General features: G+C 35.8%; 1 protein-coding gene across 2 annotated transcripts; it reads right to left on the reverse strand.

The window, feature by feature from the left end:
- Window positions 1-680: 680 nt before the first annotated feature.
- On the reverse strand, window positions 681-27,579 carry ZNG1A (Zn regulated GTPase metalloprotein activator 1A). Of its 2 annotated transcripts, XM_007423768.3 has the most exons (16): window positions 27,517-27,578; window positions 26,692-26,851; window positions 24,649-24,735; window positions 23,218-23,314; window positions 23,034-23,125; window positions 19,410-19,469; window positions 18,429-18,466; window positions 14,985-15,031; window positions 12,710-12,796; window positions 11,033-11,077; window positions 8,247-8,303; window positions 8,067-8,118; window positions 5,891-5,959; window positions 5,651-5,716; window positions 4,945-5,071; window positions 681-2,733 (listed from the first exon to the last, which is right to left on the reverse strand). In XM_007423768.3, the coding sequence occupies exons 2-16, from the start codon at window positions 26,834-26,836 to the stop codon at window positions 2,660-2,662; spliced, it is 1,143 nt and encodes a 380-aa protein (XP_007423830.1). In that variant the 5' UTR covers window positions 26,837-26,851; window positions 27,517-27,578; the 3' UTR covers window positions 681-2,659. The 2 variants fall into 2 exon arrangements, with proteins under 2 accessions (XP_007423830.1, XP_007423831.1); XM_007423769.4 differs by lacking the exon at window positions 681-2,733 and having other exon boundaries at window positions 4,994-5,071; window positions 5,680-5,716; window positions 27,517-27,579.
- Between the last annotated feature and the right edge of the window lie 242 nt (window positions 27,580-27,821).

Below are 27,821 nucleotides of genomic sequence, written 5' to 3' on the forward strand. Positions count from 1 at the left end.
AACATATTAATGGTCTCGCAATTATCCAAGTAATATATTTTTAAAAAAATTAATCAAACTGAAGAAACAACTTATGTATCAAATTCACCAAAATGTATTATTTTCCTATCAAATAAAAAAATCAGAATATTACAGAATACCCTCATTGTGAAATATTTCAAATCTCTGAGGTAGACGTACTGGGGGCCTGATCTTATGCAATCTTGGTGCAACTATATCATTGGATCTTATTCTTTAATAAGTATGTTTAGGATTTCACTTTAAGAAGACCAAGTCTGATTCTGCCTAACTTTTCGAGATTATCCAAGGTCAGCCAGCTGCTGCCACTTGCTGACATTTTCTAAAATAAGCAAGAGCATTCAGGAGTGGCGTTGAGGATATTTGAAGCCTGCCTGTCAAAATATTTTTTTTTTTTTAGTCCTCAAAAGCAATTTCAGAAGGGCTGTAATCAATATAACACAGACTGTAGTTATGTATGTGTAACTGCTTACTTAAAGCTTACTTAAATCCTATTAAGCTTAATGGGACTTCCTTCTGAGTAGACCTCCATAGGGCTACATTACAAAGCATCTACTGAAATACTGGGATTTTAAACATGTTGCACTTCATCTGGAAGGGCAAACTGATCAAACAGTAATTACTCTGAGGATGAGAAAATCAGTCAGACAATGGTATAGTGGAAAAGTAGATGGAAATCTTTATTAAGATTTACATGAGATCAGATATCTTAGGGCGATAAGGAGTGCTCTACTACAGGCAGTGATACTGAGGTCGATTCACCTTTCTAACTACAGCTTCCAAAGAAGTAACAAGTGTTGCCTTAGAGATTCAGGAAGATTAACTTTTAGTGCTTTGGATGGCAGTTCAATCCCTAGTTGTCATACCCAGTCTGGCAACTGAGCAAAAACCAGGATTTACAGTGTGATGGAAAATGGTGAGAAACAAATTTTTTTCTGCAGTTTGCCTTCGGAGAAAAAAAAAATCACTGGCCAAGATCTTTATCTCTCTATCGAAAACCAGCCATGCTCTCTATCTTCCAGGGGTTCAAATTTATTTTCAGGCTCATACTCATATCTTAAAATAACATTGTGTCATCCCCATTTTGTTTGATAAGGCAACCTAATTCTTTAAAAATAAATGTGTTAAAACTAAAGAAACCTATTCATATTTGGGCTGTGGCTTCCTTTCTCCAGAGAAGCAATTTTCAGCATTCAGTAGAGCACCCTTCCCTCATCTTTCTTCTGATGGGCTGAACAACTTCCATTATCTGTTGGCTAAATTGGTTGGAAATTACGGGTGTTACAGCTGAACACACCTGGAGAACCCCAAATTGGAAAAGGTTGTATTGGAGAGTTCTGGTCAAGGTTTAATTTCTTGTAAGAGCTCAGTCCCAGCACCTCTTTACCAAACATGGGCTAGACGAAGGATAATAGGTGCAGATACATTCCCCTAACTAATGTGTGTTGGCTTGTTTTTTTTAAAAAAACTCACCTCTCTGAACAAAGACTGGGGAAGTGACATTTCAAGGATATACCCAAATCTATTTTATTAGAAATTAATTGCTGATTCTGGATAAACCCAAACTTGATACTTAAATATGGGCAGCAGTTTTATAGGGCTCAAGAGGAGATGTAGGCACTTAACTTAAAAAATTAGATTGGAAGGGAATTTGTTAGAAGTATTTTCTAAAATACCAGAAAGGAGACCCTCCCCCCCAAAAAAACCCTTTATGAACTGGGTTTTATGAAAGTACTATTAACTGTCTCAACCAAGCTCCATTATATCAATCACATAACATCTGAATTGCAGATCCTCAAAAGTGGAATCTTGGAAGATATGATGATAATGAAGGAAATCATCTACGCTTTTCCAGGATGAATAAACTTAAAACGAGTGGGTGAGGGTAAGTATGTGCATGGGTATATTCCTGAAAACACTGTATCTACGTGCAATGTTTGTTTTAGTTTTACAGTTAATATCAACTTAACTGTCTTGTCTAGACTGATTTGGATGCAATGAATTTCTCCTTACTTTAGGAAAATGTCTGGGTAGAAAGATGGTCTGCTGCATCTAAAGTCTGTTAAATGGAACCAGCTTCCCCAGCTTTGGTCAGATTAACTTCCTAAAATTAATTTGCTAGCTGAGGATTGGCTTGAATTCTGGAAGAATTGTGAAAATGTTGGGAGCTGAAGTCCACATATTTGGAGCATACCAAGTTTGGGGAAGGCCAAGCTGAATCATAAATTTATTATGTTGACTCAGGTTAAGAAAGTTTTCTTCAGAATGCTTCTAGACACTTAATTCTAACAGATAACTGAATTCCCTTTTTTAGCATTATTTTCATTAAAAAACTTATAATGACTTAATTGTTAGTCACTAACCTAAGAAAGATAATCAATCCAAGATCTTATTAACTTGGTGGACTGAATTAGATTCTGCTCATTTAAACATACAATTAGATTATTTAATTATATTATGTTTAATTATAATCCAGTGCTTAAAAGTCTGGTTATTTCAAAAAGTAAAATAAAATCTGCAGAGTGCAGAGCCCCCAAAATTTAATAGCTGTACAAACAACAACTATTAAAAAAAATGAAAACAGGTCCACAATATTTTAATAATCCATTGCTAAAAATGCAGGATTGAAATGCAGTTTTCTTCAGCTATTTTCCTCTCTTTTGGTCACAATTCCTACGAAGACATCTTTAAGGATATCTTTATCCAGGTTCCTACCTAGGGACAAATAAGATAAAATTGAAAACATTTTTAATACATTACAATAGTTTGCATTACGGAGAAACTATGTTACTGTTTACTGAAATACAACCAATGCTTACTACAAAATTATTAAAATTGGACATATACAGGAGATAAAGGAGAGCACCCCAGCGAGAAAGTATCCCTTCCCATGTAACCTACTCCAGTTATTTTCTTGCAAAAGCAAGACTGCTTAAATCTGCTTTTTGTCCTATGACGGGGGAATTGCTTGGATGAAGAGTTATGTCCATCAAATGCAACTCCCACCATCTCTTCTTTTCACATTCTTATTCCAAGGAGGATGGCTTAGTTCTAATATCCCTTCTCCCAGCTTGTACTGCAGGAACATCTGGCTTGTATCTAAACTCTTAGCAGATGAATGAAGGAAAAGCTGTCATGCTTTATCCCTCTCTAACAAACTCTCTAGAGCTACCTCAGTTGCAAACTCTGTGGAAATCCAAGAGCAACTGCAGGCCTCAGCTCGCTGGCAATATTTTATTTCCCTAGGAAGTAGCCTATCCAATCAACAAAGCTACTATGCATTTAACATCAACAAATGGCTACAGCTTAGGTGTTTGACTCAATTCCTAGGCCTGAACTACATGTAGAGTATGGCAGATGTGTGTTTTTAGTTGCAAGTTATACTAATAACTCAAAAAGTAGAGCAGGATTAACAATAACAGTGTAAGACAGCTGAGAACACTGTACCACTTCGCCTACCTTCACCAGTCATTTGCTTTTCTTTTTATTAATTTACTTTTATTTAAAACAAAGATGTATTTTCAAAAAGATAATATCAAGAAATGGACAGAGAATTGCTAAAGTTATATAATTAATGCTCAGTTAATAAAAGACAAACCATGCCAAGCAAAATACTTTGAGTTTTTATGATATAAGAAAGAAGTATGATTTTTTTTAGCTCAATGCCAAAATCTCTACTATATTATTATTTACCAGTGTTAAAAGAGAAAAAAGGTTATTTGCTTTTCAGCAACCTATTCCTTTTGATGACTTTTTCTCAATTCTGCTAATTTTCTAACGCAGAAGCCTAAAAAAAGCTGGACTGCTCTAATGACTAGCAGGGAGGTGCCGCACAGAGTCCAAATAATTTCTTTCAAGTTATTTCTGAAACACATGCAGCCCTACTAAAAATCACCGAAACTAATTATTGGGTAAAGTGTATATCTAGGTAAGACAGAGATAAGAGGATAATTCAGCATCCCTTGTCCATGTATCTCTTCTGTTCTTTGCTGAGTGGCCTTAGAAAACTACATGATAAACAAACAGCAGCATCCTATTCTCTGCTTCATTTATTTATTATTATATTTATATCCCACCACAATCCCAAGGAACTCTCAGCAGTTCACAGGTTATAACATAGTAATTGAAACAGCCATGGTTAGTTGAAAACTATTACCTTTAAAAATATATAAAAGCTTTATATGAGAATGGAAAAGGCCTACAGTTAAAAATATGATTTTGCTGCCATTATATGTAGACTGGGCCAGAACTGCCAGCTGTCATAAACCATTCAGAAACTGCTCTGAGAACACATTCAAATAATTATAAAATGGCAGCAAACCAATTCATTGAATAGTGCAGAATCAATTGTTTTTAAAAATGTTCACGTGCATGCACACTACAAAGCTTCTAAAAAAAGGAAATTAATGGCAATGAAAGGTAACATTTAGTACTGTCAAATACCAGACACATAGAGATAAACAGCCTCTACATACTATTCAAAAGAGACAACAGACCAGAAGATCTCCTCACCAGCAATCATCACCCAGATAAGCAGAAGTTACCACCAGGCACACAATCAAGTAGTAAACATAGGCTAATCAAGGAACTACCAGAGGACCAAAACAAAACCCCCACCCCCACCAACACTGGCAAGGCAGGCCACAGTATATAAATAGAGAGCAAACCCCATCCCATTTAGCACTGAAGATGTTACCTAGCTGGGTAATGAAACGTTTGCAAGAAAAGAACCTTCAGAGAACCCCAAGGACTCCACAAATACCAGAATATCTCTGTAGAAACTAGGTACTTTAAACAATTTTATTTAAAAGTTTTAATCCATTTTCTGTAGTACTGTATCAAGAACAGTTTTGCTGATCATTTTTCCATTTTTTGTAGAATTAATAATTTTATACAACTGGCATATGAAATGCATATATTTCTTACCTATTAAAACCAATCTATTAATTCGTTCATCCTCTTTCCATCTCACAGTTGTTTCCTCTAGATCATAGAGCTCATGAACACCCTGAACTATCACCTGATGAGATTTATCTTTGATGGATACCAATCCCTGATTAGAAAATAAAATAAAATTAGCAAAGTAGCTAGTGAAAGCTTCTATAAATTTAATATGAAATTTTGCAATCCTACGTAGGAAACATATAAATAAAACATATTCTAACATCCTTGGTGTACAAGGAATTATTGCCCTCACCTCAACAGTGATGGATGCTAAAAGGGAGGAGTAAATGTATAAATATTCTTCATTGGCTAACATAGGATAGCATAGGATATGTAAGTAACTAAATGTCTATTGTGTTAAAAAACAATATAATCTATCTCTTCAAAACATCTATAATATCAACAACCTTGTAGTTCCAAAGATCATGAAATAGTTTCTTCCCTTGTTATCGTTAGTGTAACATCTATGCATGAACGAACTATATCACATATTCCAGAAAGTACAGAGCTTTTGATGTTATTAAAATTTGATTAAAAGTAACCATATATGGGCTGCAACACAAATTAGCATATGCTCTACTTCAAATTAGCATATACCCTACTTTCCATGTATGCAGCCACTTTTTGCATCTAAATAAAAGAACAAGAATGTTTTTGAAAATAAGAATGATAATACTGAGTACTGAACCTTTAGTCTTATTACTTCCATGGGGTTACCTTTCTTGTCTTTTACATTTTTCTCCCACAACAGATTCTAAAACAAATAAAAAATGATGCAAGAATTATGCAATAAGATAATCTTCCTGGGGAAAAAAAGGTAAAGTTCTTTCAAATCCTGTTTATTTTCTACAGTCAAAGATGTGTTCCTATATAAAGAAAGTATGAAATAAATAAATTGGAACTTTCGTGCAAATAATATAGCACTTACTTGAATAAACACATTTAGGTCTTCTTCAGTTGTATTTCCTAGCACTTCGAAAGTGGATGTAACAATACTCTGAAAATTAATATTTAAAAATTGTTATATTCTGATTTTTAACAAGAGCAAAATACATTCTAATGATAAAAATGCTATATTAGCAATCCATGGAATCTGCAAACACCGTAATATTAAATTAATAAATAACGCCCTTATATAAAAAAGAATGATAAAGCTGAAAATTTTACTTCTTTACCTTTTTTCCCCCTGAACTGATATATTTCATGATCATATATATTTATTTACATAATAAATTGGAACCATTTAAAGTCCTAAATGCAATAACTAAATGCACACATGCTTTCAGTGCATGTCTTTATATAGTTATAACAGAGCCATCTTCTAACATTGTCTATCATTTTCAGGCATTGACAAAACACAAATGTACTGACAGTTTCAAATCATGATGCTACCAATCAATCCCATTTAGTAGTATAATATATTGCTACACAAACCTTTTAAAATTAGAGTCATCCTTTTTTTATACTACTTTCCATTTAATCCACTTACATATTTTCATATGAAACAAAGCAATTCTTTCCAACTATCCTAAATAACTAGGAAGAGTCTGATAAAACAAGATTCAGAATAACACCATTTAGAAATCTTTAAAAAAAGTTAAATCTTTGAATCACAGATGAATAAAAATATGTGTGTATGTATGTGTGTGTATGTGTGTATATACACACGCATGCATGCATGCATGATTACTGCATTCCCTAAAACATTATCTATTCATCATAAAACTGTAAAGTAAACATCAGGAAAATTAGATGGGTTCTAATTTTTCTTGCACAAGGCCAATTTTAGCTTGTGGGAATACTAAAATTGGACAGATCTGTCCAGTCGGGGTCCCTCACTATATATTTCAGAGGTAGGTAAACTGCCACCATTAAGGTGTTCTACAAGAATCTATAAAGTTCTGCATAAACACCCAAGAGTTCATGCTTATAAAGGAGGGACAGGTACTTTTTCAGAGTTCTTTATTCTCCTTGAAAAGCAAATATCTTGCAGTCTGGCATATGTGTAGGACCATTCCCCAGGTTATGCATAAGGCTTAATTTAACTCCAGTTCCCAATTCAGTACGTTTATTAAAGAATCAAGCATAGAGGGGTTAAAATAACAAAAGACTAATTTTAAGTGCTAAGTCTATAAGGAATCCTGACCTTTGTCAATACTTATAAAGACAGTTCCCTAGGTCTCCAGAGCAGACACTGGCCTTCGTTCTTGGCCAGCCACCTGGAGAAAAAGCAAGTTTCCCCAAACAGGAGTATTCTAGGAGGGTAGGGAGTAGCTTCCCAGCATAGAAATTTACACTGGCCAATCAATATTTTGAAAGACTTGATCCATTGTCTTCCAGGCGACTCCTACTATACCTATTTAGCATAAGGCTGAGTCATAAGGGAAGACAATCAGGGGTTAGATTCACATAGATTTTTCGTCTGGCTTCTCTGTTCACATCCTATGCTTAACGAAATTATCTAACGAGGGAAGGGAGACTGGATCCATCACAACCTCTTGTAGGCATTCCACTAAGAGCAGTTGCAAATAATGGCTGAACACTGGCTACCCTACACATTCCCCAATGGGAAAGACAAGGGACAGTCTAACACTGCCCTGCACAGACCATGCAGGCAAAACAGGGAAAGTTGCCCCTCTCTTGCCCAAGCAGCATCTTGCATGGAGAAATTAAAGATATCAAAGCGTAAGATTGGTACTGAGGGGAGAGTTTTTCTTCTTTCTGACCTATCCTCTGACATCATCCAGTCCATCCAGGCAGGTGGGGGTGTTCAGATTAAAAAAACAAACAAACCCAAAATCCAATTTCTTAGTTTTTATTTCCCATCTCACTATTACTGGATCTGGTAGCATTCTTCCTTGTATCCCTTGAGGACTGATAATGCATAGAGGGGAGGTAAAGCACAAACAGACTTGCAAGATTCTGTTATTAGATCCTACCAATAAAGCACAGTTCTAGTCTTCCTCTGGGGGTGGAGCTGACATAATGTTAGATGATGATGGAAAAGGGAAATAAAAGGCACTGTACATACAATTAACAAATGATTAGCCAGTCATGCTTAGTACAAACTTACTGCTCAATTACAAGTTAGTATAAACAATTACCTTATCTAGATGTGGCTGAGGTACTTCTTCAAGCTGAAGTTTTTGCTGCAAACTTATAAGCACAATACATTTAACACCATGGTACCACAAATGCAAAGCAGAATTTGCACAACAGTCAATATCAGGGTATAGCAGAAATACAAGCTCAATTCTAAAACAAGGAGCAACATGCAATCTTACCTTTTTCCTGATACACTGTCAAAAGCATGCAGGTCTAACACATTAGAGAGATCAACTCTGGGAAAAAAATAAAGTTAATCATGTCTTTTAAAATGCATGTTATGGATACTCTAAAACTGCATGAACAGAATGCCTTTTGTTCAATAATGTTTTTCTGTGGCTCTTTCTCTCCACTGTTGCCTTTTATACTTTCTGGAAGTGAATGGATGTGTATGTATTCATTCTGCAGAAAATGATTTGTTAGACTCTGTTTACTGAATAAGCAACACTCACTTGGCTCACACATAATGCTAGCCAAATCCCCAAAGCAACATTATTTAGCGCAGTGGGGGAATCCAGTCATAACGTAAATTTGTGGAATTCTATATAAAAATGAGCTACTTCAGGCTTCAGTTTCACATCTTCCCTCTCATTTACTTTCATGCTAATATGGGAAGCCAAGCATTCAGTTTTACATGAAATCTCAGTTGTGTGTGATGCCCCGATTCAGGCAACTATGATGATTTGAGAATAAACTAGGATTTAAAACTACTATTTGATCCTAACAATCTCAGTAACCCTGATTTAATCCAACCAATTTTGTTTGGTTGGTTTTTACTTAAGGCATCCTGGGGGAAAGTACTCAGTTTAAAAATTAATGCAGAATGCTTTTGTTCATTGTTAATATAGCAGATAGAGCAGAGCAGCACTGATCTGAGGCTTGCTATAGGTCATTCTCATTGAAAGTATGAGTTCTTTTTATTAGAACTAAACACATAGACAAGTCTTCTTTCAGCTTCTCTAGCACTGCAGAAATGTCTTACACTTTGGAAGAGTGTAAGAAACTTCACACAACCCTGGCGAATTCTCTGCTGTCAGGAAAATAGCAGCACAGCCATTACAACACTGCCACTTCTCTTGTTCCAAAGTTTGTTCAGAAACATCTAGACTAGCTTTTGACTTTAAAAAGCAAAGTCCTGAAAACAATTCCTTAAATTATTTTGCTTTATATTGCACAATTAGAAATGGTATTGCTGGCATATTTTTTTTAAAAAATCACACTCAACAAGAAATTGCAAACAGTGTTTAGTAATAACCTTCACTGTGGACACTTTAACAAAATCTTTAGAATTTAAGAATGGTTCGGTGTCTCCAACCAATTTCTAATGCTAGTTTTGAACATAGAGAACTTTTTAAAATCTAAATTTAATACTAGTACATTTTACGATGTGTCATGCTGGCAGAATAATTATGATCAATAAAAAGGCAATAGGACACTAAGAAAAGCTATACAGAGCTTTAACAGAATGTTAAGTTAGAGTGTAATGTTGCTGGAACTATTTAACACATTCCCCCCCCTCCTTCCTAACTCAACAAAAGAAAGAATGACAAAGACTGTAATCCATATAAGCTAACATGACAGTCACAACAGAAAAGAATTTGCACAAAGCAGCTGTTTGGCAGCAGGACATAAATCCTCCATCATGGAGCAGATCTGAATTTCTAATGAAATTATATCAGTGGATCTGTTAATAGGATTAAAATGTTTGGAAATGCTGGTGACCTGAAGTAATAGGTGAGATGATTGAGTAGATATAGTAACAGAAAAGTTTGTTTCATGACATTTTAGTCTCCCTATTAGGGAAAATATGCACATGTTACACTTGATAAGTGATATCTACAAAGTTCTCTTCAACTTGTTGTATAATAATATCTCTATTATAAATCTGCATATGCTATTTGCAAATTTATAACAGAGATATTATTATACAAGTTGCAGAGAACCTTGTAGATATCATTTATCAAGTGCAATACATGCATGGAAAAATATTTTCTAGAACAAATTATATAGGGGAAAAATGAATGTGGTAATACATTTCCAACAGATATAATTCAATATAGGATTAGATCATATGCCCCACGGTGTCTCTAGAGAGGGAAATTACGCAAGAACTGTCTTTGCGCCAAGCTAAATAAACATTTATGTGATGTTGCCTGCATTCTTCTGTTGACACATATTCCATTTTGTTCCTTTCTGAATCAGTACTACGCTTGAAAATATGTAATTAAAGTGCAAGCGGAGAATCTATTGATGTTTACAACTTCTATTGTCCCTAAATAGCAATATCTAAAGGACGACATATTCCCATCCAGCATGAGACAGTAGGAACAGTGCAGTATATTCAAATGTTAGCAAATGTTTAAACCCTGGATTATAAGAGTTCAGAATATAAGAATAACTTCATTAGGTCTCGTCGACAGTTGCATTTTTGTTTTTGGAATTTTTTAAGGGTTTGCTTATATCAAATGCTACTTTGTGGGTGAGAATAAAAAGAAAGCTCTACATGTTTGATATATTACTTTCTCGCAGATGTACTTTTTTTTTCAAAACTAATAAAATGTATAAATTTTAATTTTAATTAATTTAATAAAATAAAATTTAAATTAATAAAATCCAAATAAAAAAATGGTAAAGTTTCATAGTTACTTGAGATACATTCTATATTTAATAAAATCCTATTTATTTTGTTACATGATTGTTGGTTTAATTAAAAATATGCCTGGTTGTCCAAGGGCCCAGTAACAATGTTTTGAATACTCTGGTGGGGATTAAATGGCCAGCTATTATGTATTATGATGTATTATGTTCTATCTAATCATAAATTCTCACCAGGCTAGAAACCAGGAGATGGTGAGTTCTAGGTTCTGTCTATAAATGTTGACTTTCTTAATAAAATAAACATTTCAAATTAATATATATTGTTCACAACAGTAGGAAAAAGTTAATTTTGCATTGTTTTAATTACCTTGATCGCTGAGTTTCTAAAATTTTGGCAACTCCATTTATTGCTCTAACATTATTGAAGAAGAGAAGAAAAAAATATGATAATAGAATACTTATGATCAGGAATAATTTGTAATCCACCTTACAAAATTTAGATTCCCATGGACACAGACCCTGTGTAACCAGATCCTTGCTAAAACAACAATAGACTTTACATATTATCTATTACCAAGGTTTTACGGAAGTTTACAATAAAAATATAAAACCACAACCTCAAGAACATTAAACATTAATTTAAAATATTCAATAGTAAAACCTAACTCAAAAGGTGTGTTTTTAAGTACTCTTGCAATTCAGCAGGGAGCACTTTCCAAAGAACTGAGATAGCTACAGGCAAGGCTTGATCTCAGATTGCTGCAAGATGAGCCTGTTCAGATGTAGATCAACTTCCTCATATGATAATCTAGAGATTTCCAGAGAAATGTCATCATAATCCATGGTACTTTTACACAGAGAGCCAGTGTAATACAATGATTAACTCTTGAACTTGGACCGGTGAGACTAGGGTTCAAATCCTAACTCAACTATGTTGCTCACTGGATCACTCTGGATGGATCACTCACTGCCAGCCTATCTTCCTCATAGGATTCTTCTTCTGGAGATAAAAATATTTACAGCTTGCTTTTTCTATAGTTTTCTCGCTTCTTTTTCTGATTACATTGGATTCAAGGCTAGATAAAACAGAGGAGTTACAGATCTGGTGTGGCAGGGAAACTGTTTTGGCCTCTGAAGCTTATAGAAGGGCATGATGATGTCATGATAATGATGAAAATGGGTGAGTTTTTGGTGGAGGTAGGAACTGTAGGGTATATAACGCATTATATCTAGGACTTGATTTCCAGTCAGGGAACACTCTGAAGTCATATCCTGCCAAAAATGGTAACATTACCACATTGGTCACAGCAGTACAACTAAGCAGCATGTGGCCTGTAAATCCTGTAATCCAGTTTATGCACTTAACCTGGATATAGGATTTCAGCTACACTATATAGAATCCTCCACTTTATGGAAGCCAACTCTACTGTCAAAGCAGAAGGAGCTGGACATTCAGACCCCAAGATCATCTTTTTCTCCCAATAAAAGATGAAGATGATTAATTACAGTGGTTGTAATTCTGCCTTAGTCAATAACTTCCTACATTCCTGTTCATCAAACTGCAGCAGACACTAGAACTAATCTCTGATCACCTGAAGACTGGTAGTTTCATTTCATACAAAACATCAAGCCTGCCTGAAGCAAGTATGTAGAGTTGTGAATCTTCTAAATAGAAGGTATTTAAATAAACACATTCTAATTAAATAATTAAATAACATGTATTCTTTTGATTCCATGTAATCTACCGTTCTAGCGGCTACCAGTCATAGGAAAACAGCAATAAATATTCCAACCCAAATTCCCCAGGAACCACTCTATCCTGCAGAACTCAGTGCCTGAAGCCTCTCTCTCATTTTCTCAGGTGAAAAGCTGCCTTTTTTTCTACTTCCTTTGCATGGTTCATTTAAATGATCAGGTAGTTAAAATGCAACGTACACATCTAAGTTTGTTTTAATTGTACTTGTTCAGATTTCTAAATGTATTTTAGTAAAAAAAACAGTATAAAAATATTTTCAATACATACTGGAAATAAATATATGCTTACCTGACAGCTGTTCTTAGTTTCATCAATTCACCTTGTGAAACTAAATCTGTCTTGTTGATGATGATGAGATCTGCTAATGCAACTTGCCTATAGAAGAATGAATAAATGGAAAATAATTAAAATAAGTAAATACAAAGTACTTATTTGCCTACTAACACAAGTATCAACTATTTTATCTTTCAGGAGGATTATATTACAATACATGCACAGTAAAAACAAATTAAACTGCAAATTTAAATAATAATAATAATAATTTACATGATTTTAAAACACTGTGTCAGATCCTGCAGCAATCAAAATATATATCAACTAGAGGACTGTTTTATTAGTATAGTAAATGGCATTTGTATACTTTGTTTATAGGGAATGTTTTCTTAGCTTGCTTTGATTCTGCCATTCTCATTGGTGGAGGGGGGAGTGAAAGAAGACAGAGCCAGAGGAAGATTGAAGGCCAGGAAGAAGATGTGTTATCGGGGTTAGGAATGCACAACGTCACACCTCTGTGAGAACCAAAAGTGGCGCCTAGAATGAGGGGGGGGACTACGGGGGTAAAAGTAGAGGGAAAATTACACGGGCTTTAGTTTTAGCAATGCTTTGCTTAGACCTGCAAGTATCCTCCAATAAATGACTACACTTTTTTTTTTTTTTTAACAAAAAATAAGCACACTTCAAGACTCTTAGTCATTCTCATTACAATTAAGAGAAACTGAAGTACATGAGAAGGGAAAATGCTTGATTAAGAATAATTTAAAGTTATTTAAAAGTAGCACATCCCTACTCACTTATTCTGACAGAATACACCAAGCAGAAATCTAAAGGCTTCCAGAACATTAAAAAGGGTAACCTGCCCCCACAGCTCTATATACTTAGGGTGCCTGTAGTTTCGGTTGCCCTCTGATATATGACTTATTGGGTTATGGAAATCCAGCCAATTATGAATGATTTAATAACTATAATTAAGCCAGTAATTAAGCTAACCACAGTCTGTGAACCCAATCTTTTTTCATTCGGCCTTCATTTGGTTCGATCACAGCTTGTTTTCTATTATGTTAAGATCACAAGGAAAGTAGAAATGGAAGTCGAAGACATAGAAGCCACTATTAACTCTTTTGGCTATGTTAAACTATATGAACGTTTTCACTGGACTAAATACATAATACATGTTGTAATAAATTGATTAAAAGACTTATAATTCAAACATTTAAAGAGTTTATTGGGTAACAGAATATCTAACAGAGTATCACATTATTTAATTCCAGTAGTAATGCTTATGTTTACTCTTTACAAGTATTGCTAGTTTTATCAGTAGAACACACCAATTAATACAACTGTACACAGCAAATTTATGACTGAAATGAGATTTAAACTCAAACTTTTTATCACTATGCCATACCAATTCCCAATTATTTAAGACTCTGAGAGCACTTTGACTATGTAGCTAAAATATGAACTAATGTAAAATGGAGCACAAAATGATTGAATACGTTATGTACAGTTATGTGCGCTCCAAGATCAGTGCAAATTACACCTCTGCCCTGCAAGCTGCATTGGTTGCCAGTATGCTTCCAGGTTCAATTCAAGTTACTGGTTATGACCTATAAAGCCCTATATGGCATGGGGCCAGGTGATTTGAGGGACCACCTCTCCCCAGTTATATTTATTTATCCCATCAGGTCCAGCAGAGGCATGTTATGGGACCTGTCTACTAAGGAGTTTCATCTGATGGGACCTAGGAGGAGAGCCTTTTCTGCTGTGGTACCTGCCTGCTGGAACATCATTCCCCCTAAGGTTAGGTTGGCCCCAACCTTATCGGCCTTTCGGAAGACCCTGAAGATATGGCTTTGCCATCAGGCCTGAGGAATCCCATGGAAACATGGAGCCTGTGAGACAACTGTATTGTTGTAAGCTACTGGCTGGCACTCTCCTGCATTTTATGTTTAATTGTTTTAACTTGTTTTTAATGTTTTTGGTGTCATTGTTTTTAGCTATTTATTTATATGGGTTTTGTTTTTTATTATTTTAATTCTGTGAGCCGCCCAGAGTCAGGTATGTGAGATAAATTGAACAAATAAAATAAATAAAATATAGGAAATTGCTTTTACCTTTATGGGATACCACAGAGGAACAGTTTAGCAAAGGTATTCATGAAACAAATACAGAGCAAATGAATTGGATCTACAAACTGAACTTTCAACTAGTAATATTCCTCATTGATCCAAAGCTGTTTACTGTTTATGCACTTCCCATTAAACAAAAAACTGCAATATACTGATACCTCGCAGCTTCGTTAATAAGGTCACTGGGTTTTTCTTCTCTCAGGTGCTGGAAAAAAGATTCAAAAACACCATTGTAAATATAAAGAGGAACATTTTGTTTTGTAAATGGAATCACCGACATGTACAGAATACACATTATGCAGCAAATACCTGGAATATCATTAGCTGTTTTTCATGTTTCAGATTCAAACATCAGATAAACAAAAGATTAAAGAGAAAAACTTGCAACCAGGTATATGTACATAAAATAGTTTATATCAGATCTGGTTCTATATATGTCAGTTGCCCAAGAGGTATTATACTAGTTCAAATGAACTGAGACTGACGTTATCAATTCTCTCTATAATTATAACATTAGTAGAAATGTTAATTTGTGTTTTAATAACTTTGATTTCTTAACTTTACAGCAAAAATTATGAGGGTGCTTTTTGAAAGGAAGATGAAATCCATCCATTTTGGCTGCTCACGCAAAACTTAATAAAGGTACCTATATTTAATTGTTTTATCTACTTGAAATCAATTCTGTTAGACTGTCATCCTGCATTCACTTAGTTTTCAATGGTCCTGGATTAAAACTGTGAAACTAGTAGTTACGCATATGCACTTCAGTAACAGAGACAATTATCCCATGTTAATCACTGCCACAGTATTTCAACACTTAATTTGAATATTAGTTTTATCCTGCTTTTCCTCCAAGAGCTCCTGGTGACTTATATGGGAATCTCCCTTCATTTTATTTAGAGTAGAAACCTTGCGAGATAGGTTGCGCTGAAGTGTAGGTGGCTCCATGGCTAAGCATAGTCTTGAACTTGACTCTCTCTAGTCTTATGTACAGCACCTTAACCACTATACCGCACTGGCAATACAGATGCTTCCAGTTTGACATATTCTTTCAAGGAAAAAAAGAAGAAACATGCAATGAAAAGGTCTTTTTCATAGAATGATTCTAGACTTAATCTTGGTCAAAAGGCTGAGAAGTGATTTAATTAAGTGCAGCTGCAAATATTTTAAAACAGTACTGCATCTTTGAAAAATTATTTTCAAAATTGTTTTCTGATTAAATATATTGACAAGGATGTACAATAACATGAGAACTCCCTTTTGACCTTTTCTCTTTTCACTGATTCTTTTCATTTGCCTTTAGATTAAAACATGAATATTTCAGATTCCTAGGTGACAATCCCATTAGAGTGATAGTCCATGATATCAATTACCATTTCAGTTTCAATTTGGCTTGCTAGCCACAGGGTACAATTTCTCTGCTTCACATGGACTAGGCTGGATCCATGAAGCATGACACTTCTAAATTGCTACCTATTATCCCAGTGTCATCACTTGTATTGCCTCCAGACTTTTTTCAATCACATGCCAAGGCAGAGGTCAGGCTTTGAAACCACAAGAATTGGACAAGTTCGCAAATTCCCTACACAAAGCAAAAGTTATTTATTTGACATATGATTGAGAAAATGTAAAAGCTGCTATCTTACTGTCAGCATGTCAAGCTTTGTACTGATTGAATAATGCAAGGGGTTGTATTGAATTCCAAAGTTATCAAACATTATACATTATACATTTATTACTTCAAAAACTTTTTGCAAGTTTTTAAAAATCTGCCAACTGTAAAAATACTTCCATATATATAACAATTAACCTAAGAATATATGTATGGTAACATTTGGCAGAACGTTCGTTCATGTTGCATGAAACTTAAAACTCACTGTGGTACTGGCAAATAATGATATAAACATAAATAAGTATAAATTGTAGGCTTGTTCGGATTTGGGCAAATTTTCTGCAGGGCTAAATTTACAATAAACATATGTTTGTATACAATGATGTAAGAATTAATGATGATTAAAACAGGGAAAAGAATAGGAAAGGGATTAAAAGGCCTTAAATATGATATAAAAATAAAGTCTCTTTCAGCTTGAGCTTGACACTTGCTAACTTCATGTGAATTTCTTGGCAGCTGTACAGAAGTAGTTTGTCACTGCCTTCTTGATAGATTATTTTTGACCTCCCAGTCTAGTCTACAGCCTTGGTATGCTGGGAAAATCCTTAGTGAAGTTAATTTAATGTGAATAGGGGTTTAAAAAATTTTTTTTATCCCACCTTTATTATTTTTATAAATAACTCAAGGTGGTGAGCATACCTAATACACCCTCCTCCTCCTATTTTCCCCACAACCACCACCCTGTGAGGTGAGTTGGGCTGAGAGAGAATGACTGGCCCAAAGTCACCCAGGCAGCTTTCATGCCTAAGGTGGGACTTGGACTCACAGTCTCCTGCTTTCTAGACTGGTGCCTTAATCCCCAGACCAAACTGTCTCTAAACATCGACATGATCTCATGGTGCCAGTTGATTGTCTACATCAAAGTTAAATGTATCCAAAAGCAAACACCCAATAACAATTATTGGGTCACCCCTCACCAGCAGAGTTTATAGCTGTATGTAGGTACCATTTAACACAAAACTTGTTTTACCTATGGTCTGTTAAAGGCAAAGTCAATCTTGGGGAAGAGTCAAGCAATCAAGGCGTGTTTGGCAAATTCTCCATTTCTTCTGCCGTTACCCAGATGGTATTCCAAACACCTGAGGGAGAATAACTGGCCCAAAGTCACTCAGCTGGCTTCTGTGCCTAAGGCAGGAATAGAACTTGGGTTTCCCTACTCTTAGTCCAGCACCTTAACCATCACATCACATTGTCTCTCTCTTCTATTATCCAGGTGGTCTTCCAAATTCCCAGCAGTCCTAAATCTTTTTGCTTTATATTTGTGGGATTCTGTTTTTTGATTATTGTCTGGATTGCTTTGTTATTGGTTGGTTTTATCCTTGTGTTTGTGTGAGATGCTGTCTGAGTGAGAGGGGTGCTTCCTTTTCAGCTGTGGGCTTTATGGTTGTGGTTGCAATGCACATAAAAAAAACAGGCAGAACTTCGATTGCACTGACATGGGTGAAATCTTGACTTTTTTGACCACATCCTGCAGACACCCCTGGCTGGCATGTACAGTGAGGACGCCCACAGCAGATCCAAAGCACTTTTTCTCTATTCAGATCCAAATACCAGATACTTCTAGAAAGGGGATTGTCAGAGAGAATAAAACAGAACTGTGGAAGAAAAGGCCCAGAAATGCAGTTCTAGCCTGAGCTTTCATGCTTTTTTAAAGCTTCTCTGGTTAGTCCTCTGAACTGCAAGGCAAAAGCACAAAAGAAACTAGGCTTCCTGGCTCAGACAAGCCATGTTTAGGCAAGACAGGATGTGTAAACCAACTGTCTCTAATTTCAAGCTGTGATTTGTTAAGGAAAAGCCATGAAAAAACTCCAGGACAAAGAAGACATGGCATTTACATACAAAGTAAGAGATATACAAAGTCAAGCATCCTAATATACTAGGTAAACAAAAGCCACTTTGTTTACTTTGTAATTGACTGTAGTCATATTACCTGTAGCCCATGCTTTGCATCAACAACAGATATAATACCTACAAAAAGAAAGGAAGAATACCAATTTGAATTTGAAGAATACCAATAGAAGACATAGATGCTTTGCATTTTTACATGGAATTAGGAAAAAAAAATTACTTAAGGGTACAGTAACCCTTCAAAACATCTCCTTAGATGCTGACATTGATTAATTAATTGCCACAGGCATTTTCAGGAATATTAAAAATTATTTTAATTTGGACTTCTGGAAAGCAAAAAAGCCCTGCCTTTCCCTCTTCCTATAAGTCTCAAAACTCCAAAGAGATCTGGAGCATTTTTTCAGAAAGGAATGAAAGAGGAAAAGGCAATAAGATTGATTGATTGATTAAATTTGTATGCCGCCCATCTCCCCCAGTGGATGACTCTGGGCAGATGGAGCTTTCCAGTCAACCAGTCTTCCTCCCTTCCAATCAAAGAGCAAAAAAAAAAAAAAAGATGTTATTGCAAGTAAGGAGAAGAGGAAAAAGGACAAAAAAAGGAAGGGCTGTGTATATTTCCTTAATGAATGGATGGAGTAGTTAGGTGGATGTCTAAATGGGGTAAATTGGGCTGTTCCACAGGAAGAGAGCCAATCCTTGTTTAGAGGAGGTAATCATGAGACAGAGAGGGAAAATCTGAATCAAATCATATGTTGGCAATGTGGTCTGGGTGTATTTTCGTTGTGTGAAAGAAAGAAAGCAATCTGGGGGAGGAATTTTCTTATTTGTAGAATTAAGAATATTTTCGCAAATGTATTTTCTTAGCAAACAAAACTTAGTTCAAAGGAGCAACATCTACATTTAAGATTCATCAACGTAATCTCTTCTGATGTTTGTGACAGTACAATATTTTGTCATTTCTATTGAACTAAATTGTTTTGAACTCAATTCCATGTTTCATTTAATCTCAGGTTCTCTCCTTTTCTCTCTCTACGCACACACACACAAATATTAATTTTCTTACCATCAAGATAAATGTCACTTCCTAATTCAGCATCAATCCAAAACATGGAGGCCACAGAACCTAGCAAAGAAAACATGAAGAATATACAAAGATAGCTACAAATGTTTCCATTTTTTATATTCCAAAAAGGGGAAAAAAATAAAAGAGCAAGAATAATATAATAAAAGCTACATTTAGTTTTAATCATATTTCTATGAGAATGAGTACTTCCAAAACATATGCAGCATTTATTTGATTTGCACTGTAGGTATCAAAAACCTTCTAGCAGTAGCATAAGTGCTGTATTACTGCGCTTAAAATATCATTTACAGATAATTTCTTGACCAACCTACAGTATTCCATTTTTAAAATATGTATTAATAAATATTAATTATATACTACAAAGCTCATTCAAAAATTAATTTATTATAGGTCACCTTATTTTCTTCTCCTTTACTATATATTTAAAATTCATGATCAATTTAATTTACAGACATTTTCCTATATCAACAGAAATCACAAAGGGATGTACTTCCAATCAAATATTTAACTCCATTATAGATTAGTAGGGTTTTAAAGATTAAGGATTAAACAACAGAATTCCAAAGATGAATTCTATTTCCTACAATAGAATTCATACAATCGTTTTATGTTTGTTTAGAATTAACATTTCTATGCAGTTATACCTTATTTTTATCAGTATGAAACAAACAAATATTTGGAATTATTCTGAAGCAATACAGTTATAATGCTCAAAGCACGCTAGAATCTTTGGTGATTAACAGCTATTTATATAGATTTTATCTTTTTAAATAAAGAACAATCCAGAAAAACTATGAAATGAACTTGTGCAATATTTATTTTTTCTTTGAACAAATCTATAAACACATTACCATTATAGAGCATTGAAAACAGTGTACCATTTACAGAGCAATGAAAACCATGATGCTGTTGAAAAATGATAGTTTTTGAAAAATAAGAAATCAATTTATTTTGATGTGAACTGATTCAATATACCCAAATGCTACAACATGAAGGATGCAAGAATTTGACAACCATCAAATTATTGTCAAAAGCTCACAAATCTAGCTGATGTCAAGGCTGTCTTAAAAAATGAAGCACACATGCAAAGATGATGGTATTGAAGCTGTTCCAATATCTGAAGCTGTCCACCTGAATTGATAAGATGTGGCCTCCCAAGCGTCACTGGTGTCAAAACTGAAGCACCTGTCAACAGTTTACGGTAATCACTCAGGCAAGATATAGCAAAGACCTTAACATCTAATAGTTTCCAGGTATCTATTGATTGTTTTCTTCAAATGCCTAACAGTTTTCAACTTAACTGAAATAGGATTTGTTTACAAGAAGAGCTGAATCAATGTCCTATCTTTTTTCCTTCAATGCCTTTAAGTCAGTGTTGACTCCTGGCAACTGCCTGGACTGGTCCCTGTAATTTTCTTGGCAAGATTTTTGGTAGTGGTTTGCCATTGCCTCCTTCCTAGGGCTGAGAGAGAGGAACTGGCCCAAGGTCACCCAATTGGCTTTGTGCCTAAAGCAGGACTAGAACTCACAGTCTCCTGGTTCCTAGCCTTATGCCTTAACCCAGTGTTTCTCAACCCTGGCAACTTTAAGATCCATGGACTTCAACTCCCAGAATTCCCCAGACAGCCATGTCTTAACCTCTACACCAAACTGGCTTTCCTATCATTTATTTTATCATTACAAGTATTTAGCTCTGAACTGGAGAATGTCAATCTCCTTAACATGAAAAAATTGGAACGCCAAAATAAATTTCCCTTTACTTCCAAGCTACATTTAAGAGTTAATTAAAAAAGGCCCCGGGGTACTTCAGCCAGCTTTCATTCATTAGAAATCTTTTTTTTTTCAGTGAAAACTCACAGCAAAGAAAATTTTTATCACAGAATTGGAAGGGGCCACTTAGACTATCAAGATAACCTCCTGCTCCTTGCAGGATTCCAATTTAAAGCATCTCAGACAGATGGCTGTCTAACCTCTGCTTGACCACATCCAGTGATGGGGATCCCACTACCTCGCTGGGCAATGAGCTCCCCTGTTGAACTGCTCTTGTTATTAGGAAGTTCTTTTTCAACTGGAATCTGCCTTCCTGTAATTTAAATCCATTATTTTATGTCCCGCAGTCTGGGACAAGAGAGGGTTCAGGTCCGCAAAATTTAAAGCTTCCAAGGTGGAGAAACACTGATATAGGCAACAGTAGGACCAGAAGACCAGAAAATGCTACAAAGTACGACCACTTTCATATTCCTATCTTATGCTACTATTATCTGTGGAAGTAATTTAGTTACTTGTGGAATACGATGATGAATCATACGGTGATTTGTGCGGCTTCTTGGTTTATTCAAATTCTTATAACAAGTATCTACTGTTTACCAAAATATCTATATTCATTGAAAGAAATTAATTATTATTTCCGTATGTCTTTAACACAACATAAACATTTTAGAGAATGAATGGGGGAATGAGTTGGAAAATTCAGAGAAGGCAGAGACTTGAAAAGAGTGACATTATAAAGTTGCATGAAGAAATGGAGCCAGGAGAAAAGACGTAAAAGAAAACTGACAGCAAGTATAATGACTGCCAGGACAGACAATGGGAACACTGAGGGCTGTAGGATAATGGCTGGTTGTCCGTAAGCTGCAGAATTTGCTGAAAGGTACAAAAGAATTATAATAGAAGTAGTAACAAAATAAATCCTAAGATGACCAACCTCTACATCTGAGGCCATGGGTGCATTGTAAAATCTCTCACTTTTGAAAAAATCCACAATTTTCTGAACAATGGCCTCCTCTATTTTATAGGTGATCGTGTATGGGTATCAACAGAAAAAAATTACTTATCTTTTTAATAAAACTGAGTTGTGGTGAGGTTCAATGTCTGTCTGATGCCTGAGTTGGTCAATATCCCTACCAATCCTGAAGTTCAATGCTGAAATTCTCAGGAAGTCAAGATAATTAAACAGAATTGTGCAGCCCTATTTTGTGCACAGCAACGCTGCTGACCTCCTAACAAAACTAACAGATGAAGATAGGGGATGCCTCTTGCAGCTCCCATTAGCTGTATACAAATGGTAAGATATGATAGAAGTTGGCATTATCAATATCTGAAGGGCCAAAGATTCCCCATTCTGGCTGTAATGTACTTTTTAAAATTATTTTTAGCTACAACAGACTAATTTGGCTATCCCTTTGAAGTTATGTTGAGTAAGACTTGATCCTGCGAGATGAAACAGGGAAAGTGGGCTTTAATCAGGAGTAACTCGTATACCATTTATCATATACTGTCAGCACTTTCAAAATTAGCTAAACAGATTATGCTGCTTATCAATAGTATTATATGGGTGAAGGCAGATATACCACACCGACTTCTTCTGGGGCCTGCCCTACTCATTAGATGCTGTCATGATGGAAACAATGAAGATTAGTTGACTCTGTCTATCTTTGTTCTGTGACTATTCTAATTTTGGCCTACATCCTAGCTAGATTAAATAGCACATATTATAAAGCAAGAGCACACTGGGGCTCCCCTACAATTTACCTTTAATTTTACCATACATAATGCATTTTCCAGAAAAAACAGTTTCATATTCATTCCCATTACTCAGTATACCTGGATCTGCCAATCCTGTTGTTTCCAGCAAAATATAATCAAACTTCCCTTTCTTCTGCATCAAATTTTCAATTGCTTTCAAACCATTGTCCCTAGATTAAAAAAATTAAAGAAACAAATATTATAGTTTGAGACCATCAATATTAGAAGAAATAGGCAATTTTACCAATTAAAAAATCCTTACTTTACTGAGCAGCAAAGACAGCCATTTCTGAGCTCCAGCCATTCTTCATAGAGTTCTCCACCTTGACTTATAGCCAAGGATTTTTCCAATGCACTACCTGAAAAAACAAGAAAAACTATAATAAAAATAGTACTTTTACTGAAAAAAATTAAACGGTGAAAGAATAATACATTTCAGGATCTGGATGAGAGAGGTACCTTGAATTCTATTACAGTCATTACTCTATTATGCTAAGTTTGTTGAGAAAGTTATGCTAAAGCAGCCAGAAAATTAGGCCACACCCTAATTTTCCTGCAACATCAAACTTAGCGTAATTTAGTAAATGGAACTAATTTCCTCAGTTGCTACACCTCATGTATCCCAATGACCTTGTTCAAGAACATAAATACTTAGTCCTTAGATTACAGCAAGAGTGCAAAACATTTGACGGTTCAAGGCTCCAACTTACCTTTCTGGAGGACAAAGGAAGCTATCTGGTTTTGTTTAAGAGCCACCTGAAGGAGTTTGGCTGAAGCTTTTCAGCCTGTGTTTTTGAAGTTTGAAGGAAAGGGATGGGAACAGGAATCCTCCTGACAAAAAGTTCTCACATTCCTGCCCCTAAACTCCCCAAAGTATAACAAATGAGTCATTTCCCAGTTTTTCTGCTTGTTGGTTTGGGAGGTATATAAAAGTGGAGATACAAATAGGAGACCTCAAAATCACCCCCTCATCACTCTTATAACAATCCAAACCTGCAAAAACCAGGGCAAAATTGCACATCCAAAATTCAGCCATTTTGCCACCAAATTCTGGCTGCATGATTTTGGGTTGCTGGAAGAATATAATGGGATGAAACTGTTGGATTAAAAATTCAGCACAGAATGTAATACTACATCTCTGGTCATATGAACAGCTATGGTACTTCAGAATAGGAAATTATCATTCTGGGAATATTTATGCTGCAAATCATTTATATGTGCCCTCTTTTTCTGCCTTACCCATCTAAGGCAGCTTATCATTTCTATCCCTTCTTGCCTCCAAAGAGTTGAAGAAGAGTTTTTTGGTTCCTTGCATCCAACAAGAAGTTTTCAATTTCCAAAGTGATTATATATGTTATACCTAAAACTGCTTTTGGAAATGCAACACAGATCTGTTCTCTTGAAATAAGGAAGAATCTCATTTAGTCTAGGAAGATGACTAGTTGAATACTATTTATTCTGTCTACAGAGATGAAAATAAATGTTAGTCTAGTTCCCCAACCTATGAATAGGCTAATATGTTTCTAATTCAATAATTATGCTTTGTATTACTTAGAAGGAAAAATTTGCATCACCACTCTTAGAATGTAAATGAATATAAATTGAAGAAAATCTTTTACATTTATGAAATTATACATTTAGGCTTCAACGTGAAACTTTTTTTTCTTTTCCACATACTTGCATTTTTACATACCTTCACCAAATTCATTTAAAATAACCGCTATTCTCTTGCTATGTTGTTCAGTCAAAATATAATTAAGAAGAGTAGTTTTTCCTGCACCTAAAAAAAAAGCAGAACAAATTTCACTATACTAAAAAGGAACAATGATGTCCTAGTTCTTTACAGAGGTATAAAGAATTTTGAGATGCTATTCCAATATGGATTATTTACTTTCTAATCATATAGGTTTTTAAGCCAGCAATATCTCCTACACTTGAAAAAGCAGAGTTTGATCATGTATTTGGAAGTATATCTGGAGATCATAATCATAGTCCATAAACATTTTTATTTTTATTACATTAAGCCAAATGCAACTGTATTTGTAACTGACACTTTCAACATTTTATTGATTTCCCTCCTTTTAACCTACTTGATAAGCCAACTACAATAGAAGATGCACAACCCCCCCCCTCAAACACCCAATACCTTCAGAAACATTAAAAATATTGAAATAAATGAATATCAATACGCTTTATGCATTTTTAAACATCTTTTATTTAATACAATTTCAAAATGCAATTTTAGGTTTATACATTTCCCTCAGATACTTATGGTCTGAGATGAAGCCATCATCATCAGACTCCATTCTACTTCAACTATTATTTGGAAGCATCAGGCTATAGTACACAAAGAAAAGGGAATTGGGCCCACAAACAGCTCTGTTGAGAAACCACCTCCTAACTCCGTTATGAATACCAATAGTGGCTGAGTTTACAGAAACCCCCAAGCCCAGATTCTCAAAATCTGCAGTGTCACACTCACCTAACAACCATATAAAGTAAAACCTTTTCATTGGAATTAACTAAAAATCTATTTTAAAACCATATTTTAATGAGAAGAGTGTACTTGCTTAGTTTTGCAATTCCTGGAAATCTGGTTCCTCTTTTTGAGACAGCCACTCATTTCTCATTTATTCTGCACTGATATTTGCATTTTCTAGTCAAAACTATAGAAAAAATTAGTTTGCTGCTGGCTTGCCCAGACAGAGTGAGGGTGGGTCTTATTAGCATTCTTTGCTTTGCCTGTGCAAGCCTGCCAAAATATGCAAACCGCTCCGGAGTTTGCTTGTGAGCTCCTAGGTGGTTGCACACACCACCTAGAAAACCCCTGCATTAAACCATAAAACAATTTGGTCTTTAATTAGTGTATTACATAACATCATCATTTAGCGTAATGCAGTGTTGTCCAAACTTGGCCACTTTAAGATGAGTGGACTTCAACTCCCAGAATTCCCCAGCCAGCCTGGCTGGCTGGGGAATTCTGGGAGTTGAAGTCCACTCATCTTAAAGTGGCCAAGTTTGGACAACACTGGCGTAATGTAAATCCAGCCTAAAGATTCTAGACTTAAGCTGTTGAATCTGAACTTGGCCAAAGCAATCGGACCATGGGCCCCTGCCAGGAGCTACTGTAGCCACTGTAACCATGGTGAAGGGAAGGCAGAAGAGGGGTTGTTACTGTGGCCATCTCAGTGTCTTAGGCTTTCAAGATGCTACTCTAATGAAGATCAGCTGCCAATCAACACTTTCCACTAGCCAGCCCTTGAGGAGTCCTCAAGGATGGGACTAGCTATATTGTAATGTTTTAGAATGTGGGAGCATCTTGTAAGCCTTCTTACCTGAATATTTCAAATAAATATGTGAAGTCTACTATGCAAATACTAGGTCTGAGCTAAACAGTGAAATCATTCATTCTTTTGTGTCCAGAGGCAAACATGATGCTTTGACAGCTGGGATATGCTTGCTCTGTCATCACATCTTATCAAGAAATAAGCTCACAGAAGGACTATTTCTAATAGACCTCAGTTTAACTCCCAAATTATTCTGTAAATCCTGCTTTATATATTCTACCATCCAGGGTAGATGGCACCTGCAGGTATGCAAACTTGTCCGTGTGACCACAAGATCCCCTCCCAAAATTGCTATCAATTTATTGTGACAAAAAAAAAGTTCAAGTAAAGTTATTCTTCATAAAAACCAAGAGCTGCGACAAATCAGAATGCAGTCTACTGTTTATTACCTAAATATCCTGAGATAATAGTAACAGGAATCTTAACACTGTTGCTAGATTGAATGTATTCTCCTCCATTGTCCTTTATTGCTGGTTCCCTTATGGGAATCAATTCAGGGCAATCCTCTTCTTCATCCACAGATGAACTTTCCATCTCTCACCTGTCAACCTATAGATGAAATATTATGTGGAAAGTGTCAGGTCTACATTTAAGTAAAATATTAAACACAGGGACTCAGAGGGATGGAGGGGGGAGGAGGAGAGAACAACACATCAGAAGTAGCTACAGTGTTCAGCATCCTGCTTTTCCTTTCCATGAACTTCCAACAGGAGCATCACTGGGCTTCTCCCTCTTTCATCCCGGAGAATGAGGCAGGCACATGTTAGTGGCTGCTGTTCAAGTAATGACAACCACATAAGGAGGCCCGAAGGTCAAATGCGGTCCATCATTGATAGCTCTGTAAGAGGCATGAACTCGGCAAGGTCTCTTTTCAAGGAAAGATGTAGCCAGGTCATTTTGTGGATTTTCAGTAAGAATGTCAGCGGCTGCAGAAAACAGGGGACTCCCTCACCCCGTTTTCCTTTCAGCGAGAGACTTTCTGATGGACCAAACAGGATTGTTTCGTGCGAAACTGAAGAAATATTACTAAAGCACCGCGCGGACCTAGAAAAACCATTAAACCCTATCGCGCTTCTATGCAGACCAAAGATATACTCGATAATACTCGTGTTATGGTGAACTAAGCAAGCCAACTAACGCATTCCTAAAATCCCCCAACCCACAAATTTCTTCTCCAACACCCTCCTCCCCTCTCCCCTTCTACTTCCGCTTACCGCTGGTGCTTTTGTTCACGCTGTTGTAACTCCTCCTCTCATCTGACAAGTTCCTACCCCAAGTACGCATGCGCACCTTTGCTTCTTTCGCTGGTGGTTGCAGCCTGTCACCGTGACAGGTATTTCTCCTCCCTTCCTGCATTCAACCAGATTTTTTTCTCAAATGCACCGTTGCGTCGTTGGAAACATCACAATGAGTTGAAAGCCGCTGTGTCTGGAGTCGGGGGTTGGGTGTGGTTTTTTTCAACCGCTTGGGCTTAAGGGAACCGCTTCCGTTTCCAGGATCGGTGCCTTTCTGGTTTGAG

Source organism: Python bivittatus, unplaced genomic scaffold (assembly GCF_059951505.1).
Source record: "Python bivittatus isolate LINGU-HERP-01145 unplaced genomic scaffold, Pbiv_v1 ctg000850_np1212, whole genome shotgun sequence".
NCBI lineage: Eukaryota > Metazoa > Chordata > Lepidosauria > Squamata > Pythonidae > Python > Python bivittatus.

Bases quoted from the DNA above. Each gene is read 5' to 3' on its own strand.
- ZNG1A (XM_007423768.3), bottom strand. From the start codon at position 26,836: ATGGAAAGTTCATCTGTGGATGAAGAAGAGGATTGCCCTGAATTGATT. The intron at 19,470-23,033 runs GTATACTGAGTA...TTTCTTTGCTAG, and splicing joins AACAGGATTGGCAGATCCAG to GTTCTGTGGCCTCCATGTTT. The intron at 2,734-4,944 runs GTAAGAAATATA...ATTTGTCCCTAG, and splicing joins TAATAGATTGGTTTTAATAG to GTAGGAACCTGGATAAAGAT.